General features: G+C 44.8%; 1 protein-coding gene across 2 annotated transcripts in view; it reads left to right on the top strand.

Annotated features, from left to right (window-relative positions):
• LOC126263030 (carbohydrate sulfotransferase 11-like) overlaps positions 1–26,468 on the top strand; it is a 396,515-nt gene that overhangs the window by 328,664 nt on the left and 41,383 nt on the right. For both annotated transcript variants that reach the window (XM_049959997.1, XM_049959998.1), the window contains one exon: positions 22,864–23,079. In XM_049959997.1, the coding sequence (XP_049815954.1) occupies positions 22,864–23,079 (216 nt within the window). The remainder of the gene's footprint in view (positions 1–22,863; positions 23,080–26,468) is intronic.

Here is a 26,468-nt window from a genome sequence, read left to right on the forward strand (position 1 = left end):
CTCCGTATAGAAAATGTAGGTTCAAATGGCTCGGAGCACTATGGGACTTAACATCTGAGGTCATCAGACCCCTAGAACTTAGAACTACTTAAACCTAACTAACCTAAGAACATCACACACATCCATGCCCGAGGCAGGGTTCGAACCTGCGACCGTAGCAGTCGCGCGGTTCCGGACTGAAGCGCCTAGAAATCTAGGAAGACACGATCTATTTTTTCACCTGATCCGTTGTTTGCAGGATGTCGTGAATGAAATAAGTAAGCTGTGTTTGTCAGGAGTGCATTTTTTTCTAAATCCGTGCTGATCTTTTGAGAGTAGTTTGTTTCCTTATAGCCGGCCGGTGTGGCTGAGTGGTTCTAGGCGCTTGAGTCTGGAACCGCGCGACCGCTACGGTGGTAGGTTCGAATCCTGCCTCGGGCATGGATGTGTGTGATGTCCTTAGGTTAGTTAGGTTTAAGTAGTTCTAAGTTCTAGGGGACTGATGACCTGAGATGTTAAGTCCCATAGCGCTCAGAGCCATTTGAACCATTTTTTTTGTTTCCTTATAGATAAGTGATTTTTTTTTAGCTTAGGAAATGCTGTTGGATACTGCAACTGGCGGACGTTAGCCATTTGGTCTACTGCTCTGTTTTTAAACAGGGTTGACCTGTGCTCTTTTCCAGTCTCACGCGACTGCACGCTACGCACGCGATTCTCGAGAAATATGAGCGAGGAGGGGAGTAAATACCGTGTCGCATTCAACGTAAACTCTAGCTGCAGTTATGTCGGGGCCTCGTGCCTTTACCGTAGCGGCCTGGTGCCTTCATCTCTGAATTCCTATTGAACCCTCACTTAAGGTGGTGGTATTCCTCCGCCGTCGCTGTGAGTGTCAAGGAAATTTATCAGTGGAGTACAACACACAGAACTATCTTAATGTGTACCATATTATACGACGTGATAAATAGCAGAAAAGAAAAACTTGATTCTTGCTCTACCGTAGTTAAGAGGCCAGTGTTCAATGGATCGTGGCAGCGTAACAACGGGCCGATATGAGTAAAATCGAGAACAATCTATGAGTGGCAGGTGCTTTGAAAAGAAAAAAGTTTAAAAACTAATTGGCCTTTGCTTTTTTAATGTCCTTGAAATCATGTTGGCTGCATATCTCCAAAAAACGGAGATGGACCGATTCGGGCCTTCAGAATCCTTTTACCCCAGGTTTCGAGAGATTTGGCGTAGGTAGTCTTCCCGCGTTGAGCAGAAATCAGTGAAAAATCCTTGTCGTTTCGTAGGCAACTAGGACCACGAAAGGGGTATTGGTATGTAACTCTTTAAAAATTTTTGATTGTACGCACCACACAGAAGAGAAAGTAAACCACGGCGTTATTTTTGTTTTGCCCAGGACAACTGTCACTTATTAAACCCAGCTCCTCCGTTAATCTGAGTGTCGGATGCTGTTTATGAAGTGCAGCAGTATCGAGATCATTGGGATCCATTCCTTCCCTCTTTTCCCATTATCTGTATATTTTGACATTTCCTGTTCCCGAATCGTGTATCTCAAAGACATTATACCACAACTGACGCATGTAGTATGCAACACTGGTTGCTAAATGAGGAAGACGTACATTCTGCATAAGATTAATCGAGATGCAATTAACTTTTCCCTGTCTGGCTTTCGTAATAAGTGCTTTCGTTTCCTCCGAGAAAGCCTGCACTTTTCTGAGGTGAATAGCTTTCTGTACCTTAAAAGCTTTTCTCTCGGTATCTTGAAAGGTGGCTACACTGAGCCACAGCGCCAGAGATCGCTAGAGAGCATTGTTCCGCCGCCTCCACTGGCACTGATTATTGAGATGTCGTAGTAGTCAGTGCTTGGGGAGAGCTCGTGGTAGTCAGTGCTTGTTAAGAACTCGTAGCAGAGAGTGTTTGTTGAGATGTGCTAGTAGTGAGTGCTTGCTGAGATGTGATAATGAAAAGTTCTTGTTGAGATGTGGTAATAGCGAGACGGTGTGGAGATGTATTGTAATGATTAGTGATTTTGGTCAATATATGAAGGTAACGAAACTTGATTTATTTTTCATTATTTAATGTCGTAAATAATGCTTCATTACAGGTTCAGTCAACAAAGCATCTGGCTTGTGTTCTTGTATTAGAGTGTAATCCTGGTTTCTTGCGCAATTGTAGTATTTCTATTTTCTTTAATTACTTCAGTATAAATGATATTTAAAATTTCTTGTGTTGTTGAAGAAGAACCGTGCCAGATGCGTACGTTGAGTCATACTTCCACACACAGAACAGTTATACTTGTGCTTTGGTTTCGTAGGTTTTATAGTTGCTGGGGACTTAATTAATTAATTGTGTTAATGAAAATTTCCATTTCATTCTTTGTTGTTGTTCTATGCAGTCAGATAGCGTAATAATACTAGTCAGGGCCAACCGTTTACGAGACATTGCGTAATCGGACATACAGCTACGAAAGCAAAAAATTAAAATTATTTTCATTAATTATTTTAATTAAGCCCCCATGCACGTGCCACTGATGGACTGCTTCTACTGAAAAGATGTCACCTGTTGATGTCTGCACCTGCTCAACATTGCTGGGTGCCACTGATGGATTGCTTCTACTGAAATGAAGTCACCTGTTGCTGTGTGCACCTGATCAACATTGCTGGTGCCACTAATGGACTGCTTCTACTGAAATGGTATTACTTGTGGGTGTCTGCACCTGTTCAACATTGCTGGTGCCACTAATGGGACTGCTTATACTGAAATGGTGTTACTTGTTGGTGTCTGCACCTATTCAACATTACTGGGTGCCACAGATGGACTGCTTCTATTGAAAAAATGTTACTTGTTGGTATTTGCACCTGTTGACCATTGCTGGGTGCTACTGCTGGAACTGTCAACTGCTTATTCTTGAGCTATGGAAAGCGTTTATGTGAATATTTGTATAAACTGATTTTTTGTGTATTACTGTTTGTGAAAAGTTATGAGACTCTTACCTGCACATATTCGTCATTGCTGACGCTATTGATTGAATTGTTTAACCACATAATACTTGTGTAAACTATTATGTAAAGTCACATGTATGAAAGAATTTGTATTGCTTACTGTATTCTATATAATAGGTTATTGAAAGGTCAGTGCAAAGCCAAAATTTTATCTAGTTATATGATATTTACGTATTAATATTATCTTTTATTTTTGTCTGTATTTTTTGACGAATTTGGTGGTATTTTCACCACCAATGCTGGCAAAAATACCATCAAATTCTAGCCGTGGAGGAAGGGCATATGAAAAGTGGCTACACTGAGCCACAGCGCCAGAGATCGCTAGAGAGCATTGTTCCGCCGCCTCCACTGGCACTGATTATTGAGATGTCGTAGTAGTCAGTGCTTGGGGAGAGCTCGTGGTAGTCAGTGCTTGTTAAGAACTCGTAGCAGAGAGTGTTTGTTGAGATGTGCTAGTAGTGAGTGCTTGCTGAGATGTGATAATGAAAAGTTCTTGTTGAGATGTGGTAATAGCGAGACGGTGTGGAGATGTATTGTAATGATTAGTGATTTTGGTCAATATATGAAGGTAACGAAACTTGATTTATTTTTCATTATTTAATGTCGTAAATAATGCTTCATTACAGGTTCAGTCAACAAAGCATCTGGCTTGTGTTCTTGTATTAGAGTGTAATCCTGGTTTCTTGCGCAATTGTAGTATTTCTATTTTCTTTAATTACTTCAGTATAAATGATATTTAAAATTTCTTGTGTTGTTGAAGAAGAACCGTGCCAGATGCGTACGTTGAGTCATACTTCCACACACAGAACAGTTATACTTGTGCTTTGGTTTCGTAGGTTTTATAGTTGCTGGGGACTTAATTAATTAATTGTGTTAATGAAAATTTCCATTTCATTCTTTGTTGTTGTTCTATGCAGTCAGATAGCGTAATAATACTAGTCAGGGCCAACCGTTTACGAGACATTGCGTAATCGGACATACAGCTACGAAAGCAAAAAATTAAAATTATTTTCATTAATTATTTTAATTAAGCCCCCATGCAATCTTCTTTACCTGCGTTTATTTTTTGCTGAAGCGAATCGTATTCTTTGCAAGTGTCAGATCTGGTACATACGGAATGGCTATTGAAAGATTTGGTAATCTGGCAGTAAAGTTTGTACAGAATATTTATTCGGTAGGCTTTATGTAAATGGTCGTGCAAATCCTCGACAGTGAGGTCTTCTGGCGAACAGCGCCTATTGAGATTATCTCTGTGTAATAGGATTTCCGGGAGGTCACTCTGGAGAACTGGTGTATAACCTAGATGGACGAGGGCAGTTGCAAACGAAGTGTAGCGCATCAAATGTTTATCAGGTGTTGAGCAGAGCGCCCGCACTGCAGCTGCCTGAAGCACCGCTGACTGTACTGTTCTTGCTAGCAATAGCCCAGACTTGTGTGGTTTTTGCAGAATCCCCGTATTTTTAGAGGCTTATGCAGTACCACTTTAGGTTTTGTTTTTTTAATAGCTAGTGGTGTTTTTGATAGCAACGGCTCAATTGAAATCTGCTCTTACTTTTTGAATCGCCCTGTAGTTCAGACAAGAACCCAATAAAAGCTTTTGAAATCTGGTATTACAGGAGAAAGCTAAATATTAGATGGGTAGACGGGATAGCTAGTGAGGAGGTACTGAATCCAACTGGGGAGAAAAAATTTTCATAATTTGACAGAAAGGAGGGATCGGTAGGTAGGACACGTCCTGAGGCATCAAGGAATTTTCACTTTGGTAGTGGAAGGAAATTGGAGAGGGGATGGGGGAGGGGGAATAGTAAAGGAAGGCCGGAGCTTGACTACAGCACAAATGGATGTAGGTTACAGTAGCTACGCAGAGGTGGAGAGGCTGGCCTAGAGAGCTGCAGCAAACCAGTCTTCGGACTGAAGACAACAATAAGAAAATCGTTATTGGCCGACATACACTATGCGATCAAAAGTATCCGGACACCTGGCTGAAAATTACTTACAAGTTCGTGGCGCCCTCCGTCGGTAATGCTGGAATTCAGTATGGTGTTGGCCCACTCTTAGCGTTGATGACAGCTTCCACTCTAGCAAGCATAGTTCAATCAGGTGCTGGAAGGTTTCTTTGGGAATGGCAGCCCATTCTTCACGGAGTGCTGCACTGAGGAGAGGTATGGATGTCGGTCGGTGAGGCCTGGCACGAAGTCGGCGTTCCAAAACATCCCATAGGTGTTCTTTAGGATTAAAGTCAGGACTCTGTGCAGGCCAGTCCATTAGAGGCATGTTATTGTCGTGTAACCACTCCGCCACAGGCCTCGCATTATGAACAGGTGATCGATCGTGTTGAAAGATGCAATCGTCATCCCCGAATTGCTCTTCAACAGTGGGAAGCAAGAAGGTGCTTAAAACATCAGCGCAGACCTGTGCTGTGATAGTGCCACGCAAAACAACAAGGGGTGCAAGCCCCCTCCATGAAAAATACGACCACACCATAACACCATCGCCTCCGAATTTTACTGTTGGCACTACACACACTGGCAGATGACGTTCACCAGACATTCGCCATACCCACACCCTGCCATCGGATCGTCACATTGCGTATCGTGATTCGTCACTCCACACAAGGTTTTCCCACTGTTCAATCGTCCAATGTTTACGCTTCTTACACCAAGGAGGCGTCGTTTGGCATTCACCAGCGTGATGTGTGGCTTATGAGCCGCCGCTCGACAATGAAATCCAAGTTTTCTCACCTCCCTCGTAGCTGTCATGGTACTTGCAGTTTGGAATGCCTGTGTGATGGTCTGGATAGATGTCTGCCTATTACACATTACGACCCTCTTCAACTGACGGGGGTCTCTGTCAGTCAACAGAAGAGGTCAGCATATACGCTTTGGTGTTGTATGTGTCCCTTCACGTTTCCATTTCACTATCATATCGGAAACAGTGGACCTAGGGATGTTCAGGAGCGTGGGAATTTCGCGTATGACACAAGTGACGCCCAATCATCTGACCGCGCTCCAAGTCCGTGAGTTCCGCGGAGCGCCCCATTTTGCTCTTTCACGATATCTAATGATTATTGAGGTCGCTGATGTGGAGTACCCGGCAGTAGGTGGCAGCACAATGCACGTGATATGAAAAACGTATGTTTTTGGGGTTGTCCGGATACTTTTGACCACATAGTGTGTACCCATCAAATATGTACCTCACACACTGTTTCGTGACCAGAGGCTCCCGTGTAAACAACAGTTAGGCGACGGAACGATCCCACAGGAGTGCGTATTGACGAGGACAGGGAGGTGCGACCTGGCGGCGCGCCGCTGCAAGTTGGCACTGCAGAGGAGCCAGCGGCGGCGGCGGCGGTGGTTGCAGCAGTGTCGCAGCGGCTGCTGCAGTGGGCGCAGCCGGCCGCCGGCTGCAGACGGTGCCAAGTGGCCAGATCGAAGGTGTCGCGGGGAGGCTGGCCCGGCACCGCGCCGCGCCACGCAGCGGGGCACAGCAGAAGACCGCGCGGGCCTTCCGCGGTGGCCCCCACAGCGCCAGAGTTGCTAAGGCTGCGGTTCCGAATTCACTCGGAGAGAGTTGGCACATCGCACCGTTCACTTGTCAGGCATGAAGAGAAGCGTTGAACTCTTTGCCCGATCACCCTGAAACAGTTTATACAAGCTTTTCATAAGCCACTTTGGGGAGGGGGAAATTTCGAGATCTTTTCTTCCTTCAGTCACGACCAACTGATCAATAGGCTCCCAACACCCACTCGATGTCGACAAGATGCTACACTACTGGCCATTAATTGTGCTACACCAAGAAGAAATGCAGATGATAAACGGGTACTCATTGGACAAATATATTACACTAGAACTGACATGTGATTACATTTTCGCGCAATTTGGGTGCATAGATACTGAGAAATCAGTACCCAGAACAACCATCTCTGGCCGTAATAACGGCCTTGATACGACTGGGCATTGAGTCAAACAGAGATTGGATGGCGTGTACAGGTACAGCTGCCCATGCAGCTTCAACACGATACCACAGTTCATCAAGAGTAGAGACTGGCGTATTGTGACGAGCCAGTTGTTCGGCCACCATTGACCAGACATTTTCAATTGGTGAGAGATCTGGAGTATGTGCTGGCCAGGGCAGCAGTCGAACATTTTCTGTATCCAGAAAGGCCCGTACAGGACCTGCAACATGCGATCGTGCATTATCCTGCTGAAATGTAGGGTTTCGCAGGGATCGAATGAAGGGTAGAGCCACAGGTCGTAACACCTCTGAAATGTAACGTCCACTGTTAAAAGCGCCGTCAATGCGAACAAAAGGAGACCGAGACGTGTAACCAATGGCACCCCATACCATCACGCCGGGTGATGGCGATGACGAATACACGCTTCCAATGTGCGTTCACCGCGATATCGCCAAACACGGATGCGTCCATCATGATGCTGTAAACAGAACCTGGATTCACCCGAAAAATGACGTTTTGCCATACGTGCACCCAGGTTCGTCGTTGAGTACACCATCGCAGGCGCTCCTATCTGTGATGCATCGTCAAGGGTAACCGCAGCCATGGTCTCCGAGCTGATAGTCCATGCTGCTGCAAACGTCCCCATCTGTTGACTCAGGGATCGGGACGTGGCTGCACGATCTGTTACAGCCATGCGGATAAGATGCCTGTCATCTCGACTGCTAGCGTTGGGCCGTCCGTTGTGGCCACGCGGTTCTAGGCGCTTCAGTCTGGAACCGCGAGACCGCTACGGTGGCAGGTTCGAATCCTGCCTCGGGCATGGATGTGTGTGATGTCCTTAGGTTAGTTAGGTTTAAGTAGTTCTAAGTTCTAGGGGACTGATGACCTCAGATATTAAGTCCCATTGTGCTCAGAGTCATTTGAACCATTTGCTAGTGTTGGGTTCCTGCACGGCGTTCCGTATTACCTTCCTGAACCTACCGATTCCATATTCTGCTAACAGTCATTGGATTTCGACGAAAGCGAGTAACAATGTCGCGATACGATAAACCGCAATCGCGATAGGCTACAATCCGACCTTTATCAAAGTCGGAAAAGTAATGGTACGTATTTCTTCTCATTACACGAGGCATCAGAACAACGTTTCACCAGGCAACGCCGGTCAACTGCTGTTTGTGTATGAGAAATCGGTTGGAAACTTTCCTCATGTCAGCACGTTGTAGGTGTCGCCACCGGCGCCAACCTTGTGTGAATTCTCTGAAAAGCTAATCATTTGCATATCACAGCATCTTCTTCCTGTCGGTTAAGTTTCGCGTCTTTAGCACGTCATCTTCGTGGTGTGGCAATTGTAATGGCCAGTAGTGTATAAGTACATAGACCTGTTTATTTCGACAATGGTTTACATCAGTTTACAGCTTGAACATTTATCTATTTTTCGACATAATCACCATTTCTGTCGATGTATTTTTGTAGACACTGTGGCCGTTTTTGTACGCCCATCTCATACCAGCTCGCCGCCATGTTGTTCAGAAAGTTATGAACCTCTTCTTTCACCTCGTCGTCGGAGCTGAATCGCTTTCCTGCCATATGTTCTTTTAACCTAGGGAACAGTTAGGACTATAGGATGGGTGGGTGTTTATGTTCCACTGAAACTGTTGCTGGAGAGCAACGGTTTGCCGAGCGATGTGTGGGCGATCGTTGTCATGGAGAATGTGTACGCCCTTGCTCAACATTCCTCTTCCCGGTTCTGAATTGCCCGTTTGAGTTTTTTCAGAGTCTCACAGTACCTGTCAGCGTTAATTGTGGTCCCAATGCGGATAAAGTCGACCAACAATACCCCTTTCCGATCCCAAAAAACGGTTATCATGACTTTACCGGCAGACTGTGTTTGTTTGAATTCCCGCGACTTTGGCGAAGAAGGATGCAGCCACTGGCGTGATTGTTGCTTGGTCTCAGGTGTAAAGTGGTATGCCCAGGTTTCGTCACCCGTGACAACTGAGTCCAGAACTCCTGTTCGGCTGCAAGTGGTGAAGAAATGCGCGGGAAACATCAACTCGTTGCCGCATGTGGTCATCAGTCAGCATGCGTGGCACTCATCTTGCGCACACCTTCCGGTAGTTCAATGTTTCCGTTAAAATTCTTTGAGCGGTGGTTCGGGAAACCTCAGGAACCAACGTGCAGAGATCATCCAGGGTGATCCGCCGATCTTCACGCATGCTTTGCTCAACCTTCAACACTGTCTCCTCAGAAATTGACGGTCTCCCGTTCCTTTGTTCATCGTGAATTTCGGTCCGACCAGTTGCAAACTCTCTACACCACTTACGAACGTTTTTGACATCCGTGCACGACCCACCATACACTTCCTTTAATTGGCGAAGGATTTCAATCGGTGCAGTGCCCTTTGCGTTCAAAAACCGAAAAACTGCGCGCAATTTGCACTTGGCGGCAACATCCAACGGGAGCTCCATTCTCAACGGCTGCCAAGCCAAGACGGAGCGCCTTAGCCCGGCGTGCGCATGTTTACACTCAGCGCGTGAAGCACTCTTCATAACAGTGTGACCAACTGCCACACAGAGTTCTGTACTTATAAAAAAAATAGGATACCTTACTTTTGGGAATACCCTCGTAGGTTGTCTGGCGAGATGCAGCAACACCGGTATGATTCTTTCACAATCTGTAATTAACCATTGTGATTCTGTCAACAATAAAAGAACTCTACCGTTGTGATGTAGGATTTATCGAGCACATTTCGGCTCAATCGTGGCTTAAATTACGTTCTAGCATTGACAGCCAAGTCCAATTACGCTAATCTAAACAATTAAGCCGTCTTACAAAATATGACATACACTCCTGGAAATTGAAATAAGAACACCGTGAATTCATTGTCCCAGGAAGGGGAAACTTTATTGACACATTCCTGGGGTCAGATACATCACATGATCACACTGACAGAACCACAGGCACATAGACACAGGCATCAGAGCATGCACAATGTCGGCACTAGTACAGTGTATATTCACCTTTCGCAGCAATGCAGGCTGCTATTCTCCCATGGAGACGATCGTAGAGATGCTGGATGTAGTCCTGTGGAACGGCTTGCCATGCCATTTCCACCTGGCGCCTCAGTTGGACCAGCGTTCGTGCTGGACGTGCAGACCGCGTGAGACGACGCTTCATCCAGTCCCAAACATGCTCAATGGGGGACAGATCCGGAGATCTTGCTGGCCAGGGTAGTTGACTTACACCTTCTAGAGCACGTTGGGTGGCACGGGATACATGCGGACGTGCATTGTCCTGTTGGAACAGCAAGTTCCCTTGCCGGTCTAGGAATGGTAGAACGATGGGTTCGATGACGGTTTGGATGTACCGTGCACTATTCAGTGTCCCCTCGACGATCACCAGTGGTGTACGGCCAGTGTAGGAGATCGCTCCCCACACCATGATGCCGGGTGTTGGCCCTGTGTGCCTCGGTCGTATGCAGTCCTGATTGTGGCGCTCACCTGCACGGCGCCAAACACGCATACGACCATCATTGGCACCAAGGCAGAAGCGACTCTCATCGCTGCAGACGACACGTCTCCATTCGTCCCTCCATTCACGCCTGTCGCGACACCACTAGAGGCGGGCTGCACGATGTTGGGGCGTGAGCGGAAGACGGCCTAACGGTGTGCGGGACCGTAGCCCAGCTTCATGGAGACGGTTGCGAATGGTCCTCGCCGATACCCCAGGAGCAACAGTGTCCCTAATTTGTTGGGAAGTGGCGGTGCGTAGGATCCTACGGTCTTGGCGTGCATCCGTGCGTCGCTGCGGTCCGGCCCCAGGTCGACGGGCACGTGCATCTTCCGCCGACCACTGGCGACAACATCGATGTACTGTGGAGACCTCACGCCCCACGTGTTGAGCAATTCGGCGGTACGTCCACCCGGCCTCCCGCATGCCCACTATACGCCCTCGCTCAAAGTCCGTCAACTGCACATACGGTTCACGTCCACGCTGTCGCGGCATGCTACCAGTGTTAAAGACTGCGATGGAGCTCCGTATGCCACGGCAAACTGGCTGACACTGACGGCGGCGGTGCACAAATGCTGCGCAGCCAGCGCCATTCGACGGCCAACACCGCGGTTCCTGGTGTGTCCGCTGTGCCGTGCGTGTGATCATTGCTTGTACAGCCCTCTCGCAGTGTCCGGAGCAAGTATGGTGGGTCTGACACACCGGTGTCAATGTGTTCTTTTTTCCATTTCCAGGAGTGTATGATTTAAAAACAAAACAGATGCTTTTAATTCTCTCTGATACAGATTGAAAGTTATACTTCATTTACAGCGTGACTTACCCTAATATACAGGGTGATTCTAAAGTCACTATACATTTTGTACTTATACAAATTTTATTAACCAATATGTAATGACACTGCGACTTATGTTTCAATATGACATAATTTCAGTACATTTCAATGTGACCACCTTGCATGTCTAGGCACACCCCCAGCGCTCCACTGTAGACCGAAAAACCTGCCCAAGCATATCTGGTGCAATCTCAGCAGCTGCGGCTCGAATCCGCTATTGTAAGTGTTCAGTGTTGCGGGATCTTCACCTGGTATACCTTAGACTTGATAAACCCACATGCAAAAAGTCTAAGGGTGTCAAGTCAGGAGAGCGGGGTGCCCACATCCGTGGAGAGGCACAACCAATCCATCTGCCGGAAAATGCTTGATTCAGATAATCTCAAACAACGAGGGCAAAATGGGGGGGGGGGGGGGGGGGTGCACCATTCGATTGAAAAACAACAGTATCCATAATCCCATCAGATATCAACTGGGGCTCCAAAAACTGTTCCAACATATCTAGGTATGTGGTTCCAGTAACGGTTAGTTCTGCGAAAAAGAGGGGCCCGTACACTGTTGATCTCGTTATCCCTAACCACACGTTCACGTTTGCTGTGTCCCGCTGCCACTCCTGCAGCACACTTGGTTGTTCGTCTGCCCAGATCCTGCAGTTGTGTCTGTTCACATGTCCACAAGTATGAAATAAATGTAGCTTCATCACTGAACAAGACATTTTGCATCAAATTATCATTTTCCACAGCTTGTGGCAGGTCATGACACATAGCTTGTCTGGCTGCGTAGTCCTCCACTTCAAGCTTATGTACGACCTGGATATGGTACGCACGTTTGAGCAGCTTGTAACGAAGAACCCTCCATACAGTTGTTTGAGGAATACCAAGCTCCCTACTAAGTCTCCTGGTAGATGTGGAAGGGCTACGTGTGATCGCATACTGCACACTTTGCACGGTGCCTGGCGTTATGGCCGGCCTCCCTGGACGTTCTTCATCTGCAACACTACCAGTACGCTGGAATTTATTGACGAGGGTCATGGTAGCAAGCCTGGTGGGGTCTGTTTCCCGGAATCGACGGGCAAAGTCTGTCCGCACCTGTTCATAAGTCATTCCACGAAGACGAGCAGAAACAACAGCGATTCGTTCTTCTTTGGTTAGCATTCTGTCGTAGTACCTGCAAGAAACAAATGTTCCGTTACTATATCACTGAAATGTATAGTGACTTTAGAATCACCCAGTACTAACGTAGCACTGGAGTCAGAAACAGGATAAACGATAATAATTAATGCGCCCCAATACGGTGCGTATTCACTACTAGCAGGCATCATTACTTTTCACACGTGGTCATTTTTCGAGTCTTGGAGAAGAATAATCTTCAGGTCTGTAACCGTCAAACATGCAGTCCCTGCTTCAACATATATTGAAAGAAAACCAAAGTGATACCCTCATCCAGTCATAGAATACTACGGCGGCTACCTTTGTGTTTGGTATCACGAGAGATCGCGGGGCTACACCAAAGTCGGCAACGCATATCGAGACCACAGACGCTAGCGATGGCTCGGTGCAATCTGCGACGACATACGGGAGGCTTTCCAGAAGACAACGCGTCCCCTCTCAGCATAGCAGTGCCCTCGCACCGGAGATCAGTGTAAGACCGAGAACAGACGCGCTCTGCTCAGTTCGTGACCTCGTCTGAAGGAGTCAACATTATAGTATAGGACCACCGAATTGTTAAACTTTGTGATGCACTTGTAATTAAATAAAAATTGAAAATTGTACCTCGAGATAAAAGTTTGCTAATTAGTACATCAAGTCGTACTTTGCTAGTTCTTGACAGTTGTATATTATCTACTACTCCAGCCGCAAAGAAGCAGGTCGAAGTAAGTAGATCTTTTATTCAGTTATATAACCAATTTAACTAATATTTCCTAGTTTTATGAGCCTTCTCATAGAGTAATCAAAGAACTCACGGAAATGGCTGGACAAAAGTAATTTCGTCTGGTCACAGCACTGTGGTAAAAAAATACGGAAGGATCGCCAACGACACCACTCAACCTGAGAACCGAGAATCATGTGATCACGTGGCTATCACATTCCAGTCGCCAAAAAAATTCTTGCGGATGACGTGCATGTATGTGCGTACAAAGCTGTTTGTTGTCTACATCATCCACCTGCCACAAAGATAACAGAATGTGTTTACTTAATCATTCAGATTTCGCGTTACACGCTCTCTCCAGATGTAAAAGTGTCGATTGCCAATCTCTGCACTAAATGGCTGTGAAATGCTGTTCCACTATGGTACCCCATCTTTGTAAGCCGACTTTGCCATCTGAAAGGGTCGCTGCAACTGAGTTGAATTCTTCCTTCTATATTGACGAGCAGTGTCTGAGATAGAAATAAAGACTTTCTCTGGCTGTAGGTGCCCGCGAAAAGAGTGCACGGTAGCAAAATTACACTTTGTTAGAATTCAAATGGCATTTGCTACTTGCCACTGTTACTGACCAACTGCGATCCTACAATGCAATGCTCTGGAGTCCGGTAAACCACGTTGCTAAGACATTACGATGCCTTTGCTCATAAGCGAACAGTGTTTTCAGACACCGGCAACTCCTGAAGCTCTGATATTTGGACAATCACCTGTTTATGTAATCTGATTATTTGACTTGTCTACGTAAGCAAACTGTTTTTTATCTCACTTTACTGTAATTCAGTTGTTGTACTGCAAGCTGTCCCAGACACAAAATTCTCACAATGATGTACCAGGATTTCTTGACTATCAACTAATATATTTGAGCATGCAGTCGCTGCACAAGGACGGTGCAGAATTTTATGATAACACCACTTACTACCTACAGTTTATCTTCGAGTAACTTAATGGATGAAATTCTCACTTAAGGTGTTCGTTGCAAATCCTTTACAAGTTTCTTGATTTTCTCCTGCCCGACGACTAGTGAACCTTCCTAACAAATGAAAACTGTGCCGGACTGCGACCTGAACCCGGAACCTTGTCTTTACATCTACATCTACATTTACACTCCGCAAGCCACCCAACGGTGTGTGGCGGAGAGCACTTTACGTGCCACTGTCATTTTTCCTGTTCCAGTCGCGTATGGTTCGCGGGAAGAACGACTGCCGGAAAGCCTCCGCGCGCGCTCGAATCTCTCTAATTTTACATTCGTGATCTCCTCGAGAGGTATAAGTAGGGGGAAGCAATATATTCGATACCTCATCCAGAAACGCACCCTCTCGAAACCTGGGCAGCAAGCTACACCACGATGCAGAGCGCCTCTCTTGCAGAGTCTGCCACTTGAGGTTGCTAAACATCTTAGTAACGCTATCACGGTTACCAAATAACCCTGTGACGAAACACGCCGCTCTTCTTTGGATCTTATCTCCTCTGTCAACCCGACCTTGTACGGATCCCACACTGATGAGCAATACTCAAGTATAGGTCGAACGAGTGTTTTGTAAGCCACCTCCTTTGTTGATGGACTACATTTTCTAAGGACTCTCCCAATGAATCTCAACCTGGCACCCGCCTTGCCAACAATTAATTTTATATGATCATTCCACTTCAAATCGTTCTGTACGTTTTGTGCTGTTGGCAGAAGAATTTCGAGGTCCGCCAGTACGAGGCAACAGCGATGTAGTCCCCGCTTGGCAGCGCTCTCTTAGGCGGCCGTCTACACTATGGGCGGACGAATACGACGCAGTGCGCCAGCAGAATATGGCCCACATCTATGAGCGCCATCAAGACAATGCTGCTAGGAACTGAGAGGTGCCGGGCGAGTGGTTGCGCCTATGTGGTGGCCGCCTCTCGCTGTTCTTTGTTGTGTACCCTTAAACCTGGAAGACAATAGTTGATGTCACGAAGATTACAGAACAATAACTACACTGAGGTTACAAAAGTCATGGGACATCTGCTAATATCGTGGCGGGCTCCCTTTTGCCCGGCGTAGTGCAGAATCTCGACGTGGCATGGATGGACTCAACAAGTCGTTGGAAGTACCCCGCCAAAATATTGAGCCATGCTGCCCCTACAGCCGTCCATAATTGTGCAAGTTTTGCTAGCGCAGGAGCTTGTGCACGAACTGACCTTTCAGTTACATGCCCATAAATATTCGATGGCGTTCATGTCGGGCGATCTGGGTGGCCAAATAATTCACTCGAGTTATGTAGAATGTTCCTCAACCCAGTCGCAAACAGCTGTGGCCCGCTGACATGGCGGATTGTCATCCATAAACATTCCATAGTTGTTTGGGAACGTGAACCCCACGAATGGCTACAAATGGTCTCCAAATAGCCGAACATAACCATTTTCAGTGAATGATCAGTTCAGCTGGACCAGAGGACCCACACCATCATGAAACCACCACCAGCTTTCACAGTGTCTTGTAGACAACATGGGTCCAAAGGTTTGTGTGTTCTGCGCCACGCTGTGACCTTACCATCAGATTTAACCAAATGAAATCGGGATTCATGATCAGGCCACGGTTTATACCAAGCACTCACCTCTTGTATTACTCCGGGCGTATTTATGCCGCGACTTCTGGTCGAACTATGTGTTATTAATACGGAATTTGTTCAACGCACAAAAATGAATTAGGTCTTCTCTACTTTCATTTATTTCTATTTCATTAAATCTTTGTTTAGTGCCTAGAATAATCGAATCGCCAGCAAGTACATTCAGATTTCCTATGAGGAAGATTTTTCCTGTATTTGGAGTAGGGTCAATTACAGTTTGAAGATTATTGTAAAACATTTCGCTTTCTTGTTTAGGTCTTCTCACATCTTATGCGTATGCAGAAAATATGTAAAGTATAGATTCTTCTTCCCCTGCTGTCATCTTCATTGTCATTTCGTTGACATAGATGACGTTAGTAATGTTGTTACGAAATTTCTTGTGAATTATGATTCCCAATCCTGCAAATGTTCGTAGATGTTTATCAACACCACGATAGAATAGTGTGTAGCTTCTTCCTCTTACGACAGAATATTTCCCTTTTCTTTTTACTTCAGCCTCTGCACATAGACTGATGAGGCAAAACATTATGACCTTCAGCTTAATAGCTTGTTTGTCCGTCTTTGAAGCGAGATGGATCACTGCTTCTGCATATCAGGTTCAAATGGCTCTGAGCACTACGAGACTTAATATCTGAGGTCATCAGTCCTCTAGAACTTAGAATTACTTAAACCTAACTAACCCTAGGACATTACACACATCCATGCCCGAGGCAGGATTCGAACATGTGACCGTAGCAGTCGCGCGGTTCCGGACTGAAGCGCCTAGAACCGCTCGGCACAGCAGCCGGCTGCTCATCAGGAGTCGGACAGTTTGTTGGCAGGTTTTGGGGGTATGTGGTATTAGATGTCTACGCAGAGGCCCGTAATTCGCTTAAATAGCAGGCCGCTATGTGCGTACGCGGTGATTGCGCCTGACAGCGACCCCTGTGGGTTCCATAGGGTTCACATCAGGCGAATTTGCGAGAGTTCACTATAATGCTCCTCATACCGCTGTAGCACGGATCTGGCTCCGAGTCTAGGACAACTGTACTGCTGCAAGATGGCATCGCTGTCGGGGAAGACATCCAGCATCAAGGGATGCAGATGGCTTGCAGCTGTCAGCGTGTTTTCGATTACTACCACAGGAGAATGTCTCCCAAAGCATGATACTGCTCCCAACAGCCTATGTCCGTGGCGAGCCGCACGTTTCGAGTTGCCGTTTACTTCGATGATGGCGCTTGTGGAGACGACCATCGATCGACGGTCGAATGCCGATGGTTCCGTGCCCACTGCAGTCGTGACTGACGATGTCGTTGGATTGACTATACACTTAGGGCTGGTCTGCCGCGGAGCTCCATGTTCAACAAAGTATGATGAACGATGTGCTCCGAAATATTTGTGCGTGCATTTGTGCACAGATCGCCATCTATTCTACTTTATAGATCAGACAATCCTCCAAACTCCACGTTCTGTGAAGAGTCGTGGACGTTCAACCATTAAGCGCCTAGTGATAGTTTCGCTGTCTTTCTACCTCTTTCCGTAGATGCTCACGGCAGTAGCACGTGAACATTCGACCAGTTTCGCCGGTTTCGAAATACTCTACATCTACATCTACGTGATTACTCTGCTATTCACAATAAAGTGACTGGCAGAAGGTTCAATGAACCACCTTCATGCTGTCTCTCTACCGTTCCACTCTCGAACGGCACGCGGGAAGAAAGAGCACTTAAATTTTTCTGTACGTGCCCTGATGTCTCTTATTGTCTCGTGATGATCATTTCTCCCTATGTAGGTGGGTGCCAACAGAATGTTTTCCCAATAGAATGTTTTCGCAATCGGAAGAGAAAAATGCTGATTGAAATTTCATGAGAAGATCCCGTCGGAACGAAAAACTCCTTTGTTTTAATGATTGCCACACCAATAAACATCTCATGTCTGTGACACTATCTCCCCTATTTCGCGATAATACAAAACTAGCTGCCCCTCTTTGTACTTTTTCGATGTTATCCGTCAGTCCCACCTGATGCGGATCCCACACCGCACAGCATTACTCCAGAATAGGGCTGACAAACGTGGTGTAAGCAGTCTCTTTAGTAGACCTGTTGCACCTTCTAAGTGTTCTGCCAATGAATCGCAGTCTTTGGTTTGCTCTACGCACAATATTATCTATGCGATCGATCCAATTTAGATTATTTGTAATCGTAATCCCTAAGTATTTAGTTGAATTTACAGCCCTCACATTTGTGTGACTTATCGCGTAATCTAAATTTAGCTGATTTGTTTTACTACTCATGTGAATTACTTCACACTTTCTTTATTCAGGATCAATTGCCACTTTTTGCACCATACGGATATATTATCTAAATCATTTTGCAAGTCCTTTTGATCGTCTGATGACTTTACAAGACGGTATATGACAGCATCATTTGCAAACAATCTAAGACCGTTACTCAGATTGTCTCCTACGTCGTCAATATACACTACTGGCCATTCAAATTGCTACACCACGAAGATGACGTGCTACAGACGCGAAATTTAACCGACAGGAAGATGATGCTGTGATATGCAAATGATTAGCTTTTCAGAGCGTTCACACAAGGTTGGCGCCGGTGGCGACACCTACAACGTGCTGACATGAGGAAAGTTTCCAACCGATTTCCCATACACAAACAGCAGTTGACCATCATTGCCAGGTGAAACGTTGTTCTGATGCCTCGTGTAAGGAGGAGAAAAGCCTACCATACGTTTCCGACTTTGATAGAGGTCGGTTTGTAAACTATCGCGCTTGAGGTTTATCGTATCGCGACAGTGCTGCTCGCGTTGGTCGAGATCCAATGACTGTTAGCAGGATATGGAATCGGTGGGTTCAGGAGGGTAATATGGAACGCCGTGCTCAATCCCAACGGCCTCGTTTCACTAGCAGTCGAGATGACAGGCATCTTATCCGCATGGCTGTAACGGATCGTGCAGCCACGTCTCGATCCCTGAGTCAACAGATGGGGATGTTTGCAAGACAACAACCATCTACACGAACAGTTAGACGACGTTTGCAGCAGCATGGACTATCAGCATGGAGACCATGGCTGTGGTTACCCTTGACACTGCATCACAGACAGGAGCGCCTACGGTGGTGTACTCAACAACGAACCTGGGTGCACGAATGGCTAAACGTCATTTTTTCGGATGAATCCAGGTTCTGTTTACAGCATCATGATGGTCGCATCCTTGTTTGGCGACACCGCTGTGAACGCACATCGGAAGCGTGTATTCGTCATCATCGCCATACTGGCGTATCGCCCGGCGTAATGGTATGGGATGCCATTGGTTACACGTCTTGGTCACCTCTTGTTCGCATTGATGGCACTTTGAATAGTGGGCGTTACATTTCAGATGTGTTACGACCCAAGGCTCTACCCTTCATTCGATCCCTGCGAAACCCTACATTTCAGCAGGATAACGCACGACCGCATGTTGCAGCTCCTGTACGGGCCTTTCTGGATACAGAAAATGTTCGACTGCTGCCCTGGCCAGCACATTTTCTAGATCTCTCACCAATTGAAAACGTGTGGTCAATGGTGGCCGAGCAACTGGCTCGTCACAATACGCCAGTCCCTACTCTTGATGAACTGTGGTATCGTGTTGAAGCTGCATAGGCAGCTGTACCTGTACACACCATCCAAGCTCTGTTTGACTCAATACCCAGGCGTATCAAGGCCGTTATTACGACCAGAGGTGGTTGTTCTGGGTACTGATTTCTGAGAATCTATGCACCCAAATTGCGTGAAAATGTAATCACATGTCAGTTCTAGTATAATATATTTGTTCAATGAATACCCGTTTATCATCTGCATTTCTTCTTGGTGTAGCAATTTTACTGGCCAGTAGTGTATATCAGGAACAATAAAGGGCCTATAGCACTTCCTTGGGGAACGCCGGATATTACTTCTGTTTTACTCGATGACTTTCCGTCTTCTACTACAAACTGTGACCTTTATGACAGAAAATCACGAATCCAGTCGCACCACTCGTTCACGGACTCTGCGAAATAATAAGCTGCCCTTTGTCAAAGTCACTTATGTCAAAGGATTTTCCAATTTGCAGCCCATAGCTTCGCTATGGTGATACCCCCGTCCGCGTCACACGCTTTTGTTAACGTGTCACGTGCCTGCAACGCCACCAGGCGGCATCCAACGTCACGTCGGGCAGTGGTCAGAATGTTTTGCTTCAGCAGTGTACGTTTGTTAAGCCGGCCATAGTGGCCGAGCGGTTCTAGGCGCTATAGTCTGGAACCCCGCGACCGCTACGGTCGCAGGTTCGTATCCTGCCTCGGGCATGGACGTGTGTGATGTCCTTAGGTTAGTTAGGTTTAATTAGTTCTAAGTTCTAGGTGACTGATGACCTCAGAAGTTAAGTCCCATAGCGCTCAGAGCCATTTGAACCATTTTTTTGTACGTTTGTTATATTCCATGGGGCAACTCTTTAGTACATGATTTTCCTATTGTGTTTTTCTTTTCTGAGGTATAGTCGTCAAATTGTATCCATACTACTCCGAGGCTCATTAATTCAAAACAAAAAATAAAAGAATGGGAACACAAAGGAAAGCACACAAAGCATTTGACATCGGGAGCCGCGCGACTGCTTGCTAAGCTCGGCAGTGTCAGTGAAAACTACCACATTAAGGGGGGTAGGACGTCAAACGGGCCGACTTGGAGCAGGAGAGGTACCACAGGACATTTCAATTTCCACTGCCTATACTTTTACAAATGAATTCATAAAACTTTGTTAGCATGACCAACAAGGATTCAGAATTTACACTCATAGCAGTGGAAGTTCTAAAACATAACTGTTGTGTACATAGTTCCGCGTAGTTAGCGCGTACACAACTTTCCCAATAGAGCGCGCCCCGCTAAGCACAACAGCGCAGGCGCAGCGCTCGTCTGTCTCCGCACTACGAGATGGCACTGTCTTAGAGACGGACCAAATTCTGCTTCCACCGATCCGCATATTAATATGTAACGCAGCCAGTAAGATTGCTGCTAACGTAGAACCTTTTCTCCTCGTGGATCACACCCGTGCAGTGATACATGAACGCGCGAGGTATTATAACGAGTGTACAGACCTCCGATTAATCAGTCTGTACCAGTCTGCATTAGTCTGTAGTCAAGTTTCAGTCTGCGCCTAATAAGATTATCATATTCCTGTACATAACCATGAAGAGAAATGTATAGACACTTTGTCAAGTATCAGAGATATGTGAGAATAAGATTAACGTACCAAGACCAAAGGAACTTCAGATTGTCAATTGTAAACAGCATCCAGAATCAAGTTACGTAATATCTATGATTTTTATTATTTTAATAAATGTGTGTGAAAATTAATCAAGTTCTGTTTAAAGTTGGTCACCGTCAATCTGCTACTCTAAGCGTGCAAGTGGCATTGCTATCGTCTGACCTAACGGGAGAAGATAAACACGCCACGATAAGACCACGAGACATATTGCTGACACTCGCCTACTTCGTTAGAGCGACAAGTCAAATAATCTGATGGTGTGTGCACCGAAGGTCTTACAGTACGCACACCACAATAACGAAGTAATTTTTTTACGTGTGAAATTTCATCATTTTTTTTCACTTACTAATGACAGCATTTGTTGCTATAGGTACACATTTCTTCATAAGTTAGAGAGATTCTTCGATGAATTTTGCACAGCATACAAACCATACTTAAAGGTGTATGAAACTCTAGAATTTTCCAAATCTAGTAAAAACTGTGGTAAAAATAGAGGTAATTAACTATAAAATTTGTGTTTTTTCTAAACATGAAGTTTAAAATATAACAGTTCATTCGTTTTTTTCATAAATTAAATAAATTCTAGAGTTTCATACACCTGTGAGTATGGTATGTATGCTGTGCAAAAAGTCATCGAAGAATCTCTCTAACTTATGAAGAAAAGTGTACCTATAGCAACAAATGCAGCCATTAGTAAGCGAAAAAATTATGAAATTTCGCACGTAAAAAAAAATTATTTTGTTATGTTTTCGAACTTGCACTGCAATGAGTGTGAATCGTGAATCCTTCCTGGTGACGCTGACAAAGTTTTATGAATTTATTTGTAAAAGTATAGACACTGGAAATTAAAATGTCCCGAGATGCCTGTCCTGCTCCAAGTCGGCACGTTTGGCGTCCTACCCCGCTTAAAGTGTCGGCATAATAGTACGCTGGACCTTCTAACAACCCTACCACAACAAAGGTGAAAATTTTATTAACGATTGTGGTGTTGCTCACGCTGCTAAATACTGCATTATCGGGCAACAACAGTCATATTATGTGGCAGGTGTCATTAGAGCACTGTTAATAGTCATTTCATGTAATAATGAAAAAACTAGGCACTCATCTTTTTGTGTTTCCCACGCTGGTCTAGTCGTAAAATCATGGCTCAATCGTTGCAAATCTAGGTGGTTATGATTCCAAGCTCGAATGCAAAGAGGCCTAGGTTTTATCCTGCTATATTCAAAAGTTTTGTAGATGCGCTTCATAAACCATTCTTGGAGATTACACTTTTGCTGGACAATGGTGATGTAAAAAAATAATCAGCACTCCGAAATTAAGTTACATTTCCTTTTAATTGCTTTTATTGCAATATCACGTGACACACAAACATCACTTGACAATACAAAACATACTTGAAAACATCTTCGTTACAGTCACTGTTAAAGTTCACATTTTATAAGTTGACTACAATATGCGTCTTTCCTACATTTCGTCCAAGACTTGACCTTCTCAAGGTCCGACTCTCTAACAAGTCAACAACTAACTAACTATCGCTTACGCGCCCAAAAATCAGATTTACAAGTACTTCAAAGATCATAGTGACAAAAGAAAGAATACACATAAGAATAATATCATTGCAATATAAACATATCGATGTATCACAAATGAAATCAAATCTGAATGTTGTATCAGAAATATGTTAAGTAGTTAACAAATACAGTAGAATATTACTGGTATCGAGAAGTTCAGGTGAGGTACCATAATGGTTACGTAATTGAAGTACCATTACAACCTGAGGCGGTGTTGGCCGCTGTGCAGGAGGCGGAGTGGGGCGGCGCGGCCGGCGGCAGGGCCGAGCTGCCGGCGTGGATGGCGTCGGTGGCGCAGCGCATGGAGCGCCGGCGCCGCCACCTGTCCGACGCCTGCTCCGCGCTCGGGCTCGACGCGCCGGGCAACGACTCGCTGCACCGGCCCAACCCCTGGGAGTTCTTCGTCAACCACAAGCACCACCTCGTCTGGTGCAACGTCTTCAAGGTACTGCTACACTCTCGCACAAAAAGCGAACAATTCTCGCTAATTATCGATAAATTCTTCCCTCAACTTACCTTGCTTTTCACTGTTTTTGTGCTTCTACATCTCTTTCTAACACATTCTAATCCCTCAGTCGCCTCATACCTGACACACATAACTGCTTCAGTAATGTCTATTCCATATTGCATGGGGGCTTAATTAAAATGCAATAATTTTTGTAGCTGTGTGTCCGGTTACGAAATCTCGTAACCGGTTGGACCTGAATAGTATTAGTACGCAATCTGACTGCATAAAATAACAATAAAGAATGACAAGAAATTTCCGTTAACACAATTGATTAATTAAGTCCCCTGCAACTTTAAAAATCTACGAAACAACAAAGCACAAGTGTAACTGATCTGTGTGTGGTAGTGTGATTCAATGTACATGTATCTGGCACGGTTCTTCCTCAATACGACAAGATATTTTTAAACACCATTTACAATGAACTAATTGAAAAACCAGAAATACTATGATTGCACATAGAAACCAAAATTACAAGTCTAACACATGAACACGAGCCAGATGCTTTGTTGACTGAACCTGTGACCAAGAGGCATTGTCATTAAAGAAATGTGAAATAATTTTTTTTACCTCAATATATATTGACGAAAAATACACTGTGATCAATGCAACATCTTCCATCTATACACTACACCAACCGAACAGCATCTACTCTCTCGCCCAATAGAACAACAACTGCACTCGACATCCTCTAAACTAGTACTGCTCTCGACATCCTCTCAACAAGTACTGCCCACGGCAACCTCTGAACTACTACTGCACCAGTGGAGGCGTCGGAATAATAATCTTTGGCGCAATCTCTGGCGCTGTGACTCAGTGTAGCCACCTTTCAACATTTAATCTTTCTTTTCCTGTATTTTCTTTTTTTTTTTTTCCTTTTTGCCAGTCACCCGACTACTGAATTATATTCTCCTGTTAATTGTAGCTACAGTTGTTGTTGCTGTCTTCAGTCCGGAGACCGGTTTGATGCTGCTCTCCATGCTATGCAAGCCTGTTCCTCCAAATAACTACTGCAACCCACATCCTTCTGAAGCTGTTTACTGTTTTCATCTCTTGGTCTCCTACGATTTTAACCCCCCCCCCCCACACACACACAAACACACACACACACACACACACACACACACACACACACACACATACACACTTCCCGCCAATACTAAATTAGTGATCCCTTGACGTCTCAGTATGTGTCCTATCAACCGATCCTGTCTTCTAGTCAGGTTGCGCCAGGAATTTCTTCTCTCACCAATTCTATTCAGCACTACCTCATTAGTTACGTGATTAACCCATCTAATCTTCAGCATTCTTCTGTCGCAAGGTTTTTCACAATCTTCTATTCTCTTCTTGTAGAACTGTTTATCGTCCACGTTCCACTTCCATATATAGCTACACTCCAGACAAATACCTTCACAAAAGACTTTACAGTGTATTGGTTTGGTAAAAATGTAATGCACATAAACAATAATAACAACGATAATAAAACATATATTATTGCACATAACACTTTCACACTATGTATTTTCCTTCTTTTTTTCTTTTCTGTAAAAAACTTACTCCCAAAGCATAATACTAACACCCAATCCTCTTTCTGAGCTTAACAGCTCTCTCGTTACAGAAAGATGCTAACTCGGTATTTCAGGCGGCAAATCGGAAGTTCCGATACATACAATGGAAACCTGACATCGTCACTACAGTTCTGACAACAGCTAACAGTGTGCGCAGTGTTACATTGTGCAACAATTTGTCTAGTTTCCACAGTGAGGTTTGCTGTAGCTCTCCATGCTACTCTATCCTGTGCAAGCCTCTTCATCTCCGAATAACTACTCCGACCTACATCTTTCTGAATCTTATTATTTTATTCATCTCTTGGTCTCTCTCTATGATTTTTACCCAACACACTTCCCTCAAATACTAAACTGGTGATCCCTTTATGTCTCCGAATGTGTCCTTCCAGCAGATCCCTTCTTTTGGTCAAGTTGTGTCACAAATTTCTTGTCTCCCGAATTCTGTTTAGGACTTCCTCAGTAGTTACGTGATCGACCAATCTAGTCTTCAGTATTCTTCTGTAGCACCACATTTTGAAAGCACATGGCTATACTCCAGACAAATACCTTCACAAGAGACTTCCTAACACTTGAATCTATATACGATGTTCACAAATTTCTCTTCTTCAGAAAAGTTTTTTTTTGCCATTGCCGGTCTACATTTTATATCCTCTCTTCTTCGGCCATCGTCAGTTATTTTGCTACCCAAACAGCAAAACTCATCTACTACTTTAAGTGTCTCGTTTCGTAGTCTGATTCCCTCGGCTTCACCAGATTTACTTCGACTGCATTCCATTATCCTTGTTTTGCTTTTGTTTATGTTAATCTTATATCCTTTTTTTAAGGGAATTGTCGATTCCGCTTAAGTGCTCTTCTAAGTCCTTTGCTGTTTCCAACAGAATTACAATGTCATCGGCAAGCCACATAGTTTTTACTTCTTTTCCCTGAGCTTTAATTACTACTACAAATTTATCTTTGGTTTCCTTTACTGTTTGTTCAATTTACAGATGGAATAACATCAGGGATAGGCTACAATCGTGTCTCACTCGTTTCTTAACCACTGCTTCCATTTCACGCCCCTCGACTTTTATAACTGCCATATGGTTTCTGTGCAAGTTTTAAATAGCCTTTTGCTCCGTGTTTTTACCCCTGCTCCCTTCAGAATGTCGTAGAAAGTATTCCAGTGAACATTGCCAAAAGCTTTCTCTAAGTCTACCAATGCTATAACGTAGGTTTAGCTTTCCTTTATTAACATACCTTAATTTCATACTTCATTTGTTAATTCAGTTCTTTAGTAGCCAAATCCAAATTATTTCATTTTCTCATTTTGCTTCGCTTCGCGTTTGGTTTCCAAATAACGACATGTTCTAAACAGGCAGATTCACTCAACTATTCTATCACTCCCAGCCAGAGTTCCACGCTACAAGATTTCTCCCGTCCCTTCTTTACATGTTTGATGTTCCCTACTTCCCCTGAAATCTCACGCCTCCACTAACAAAATTCTTTCTTTTTTTTTTTTTACTATGTAATTCTAAACTTTGAAGAGGGGTTACGTTACTATAAATGTAGCACTAGTTCTTATTAGAGTAGAGGAAGACAGGAGACATAGGCCCAACTGAAGCGAGCATACCTACATTCACCAGCTTCGACTGAGAGAAACGGTGAACGTCTAAATCAGGACGACCAGAAGGCAATTTGAATCTCTCAGGCTCGATATTTAGATAGTAATTGTTCTCATTCCTCTTATTCTCATTCGATTCACTTATTTGCTTTATTTATACT

This window comes from Schistocerca nitens, chromosome 6, assembly GCF_023898315.1.
Source record: "Schistocerca nitens isolate TAMUIC-IGC-003100 chromosome 6, iqSchNite1.1, whole genome shotgun sequence".
Classification (NCBI taxonomy): Eukaryota; Metazoa; Arthropoda; class Insecta; order Orthoptera; family Acrididae; genus Schistocerca; species Schistocerca nitens.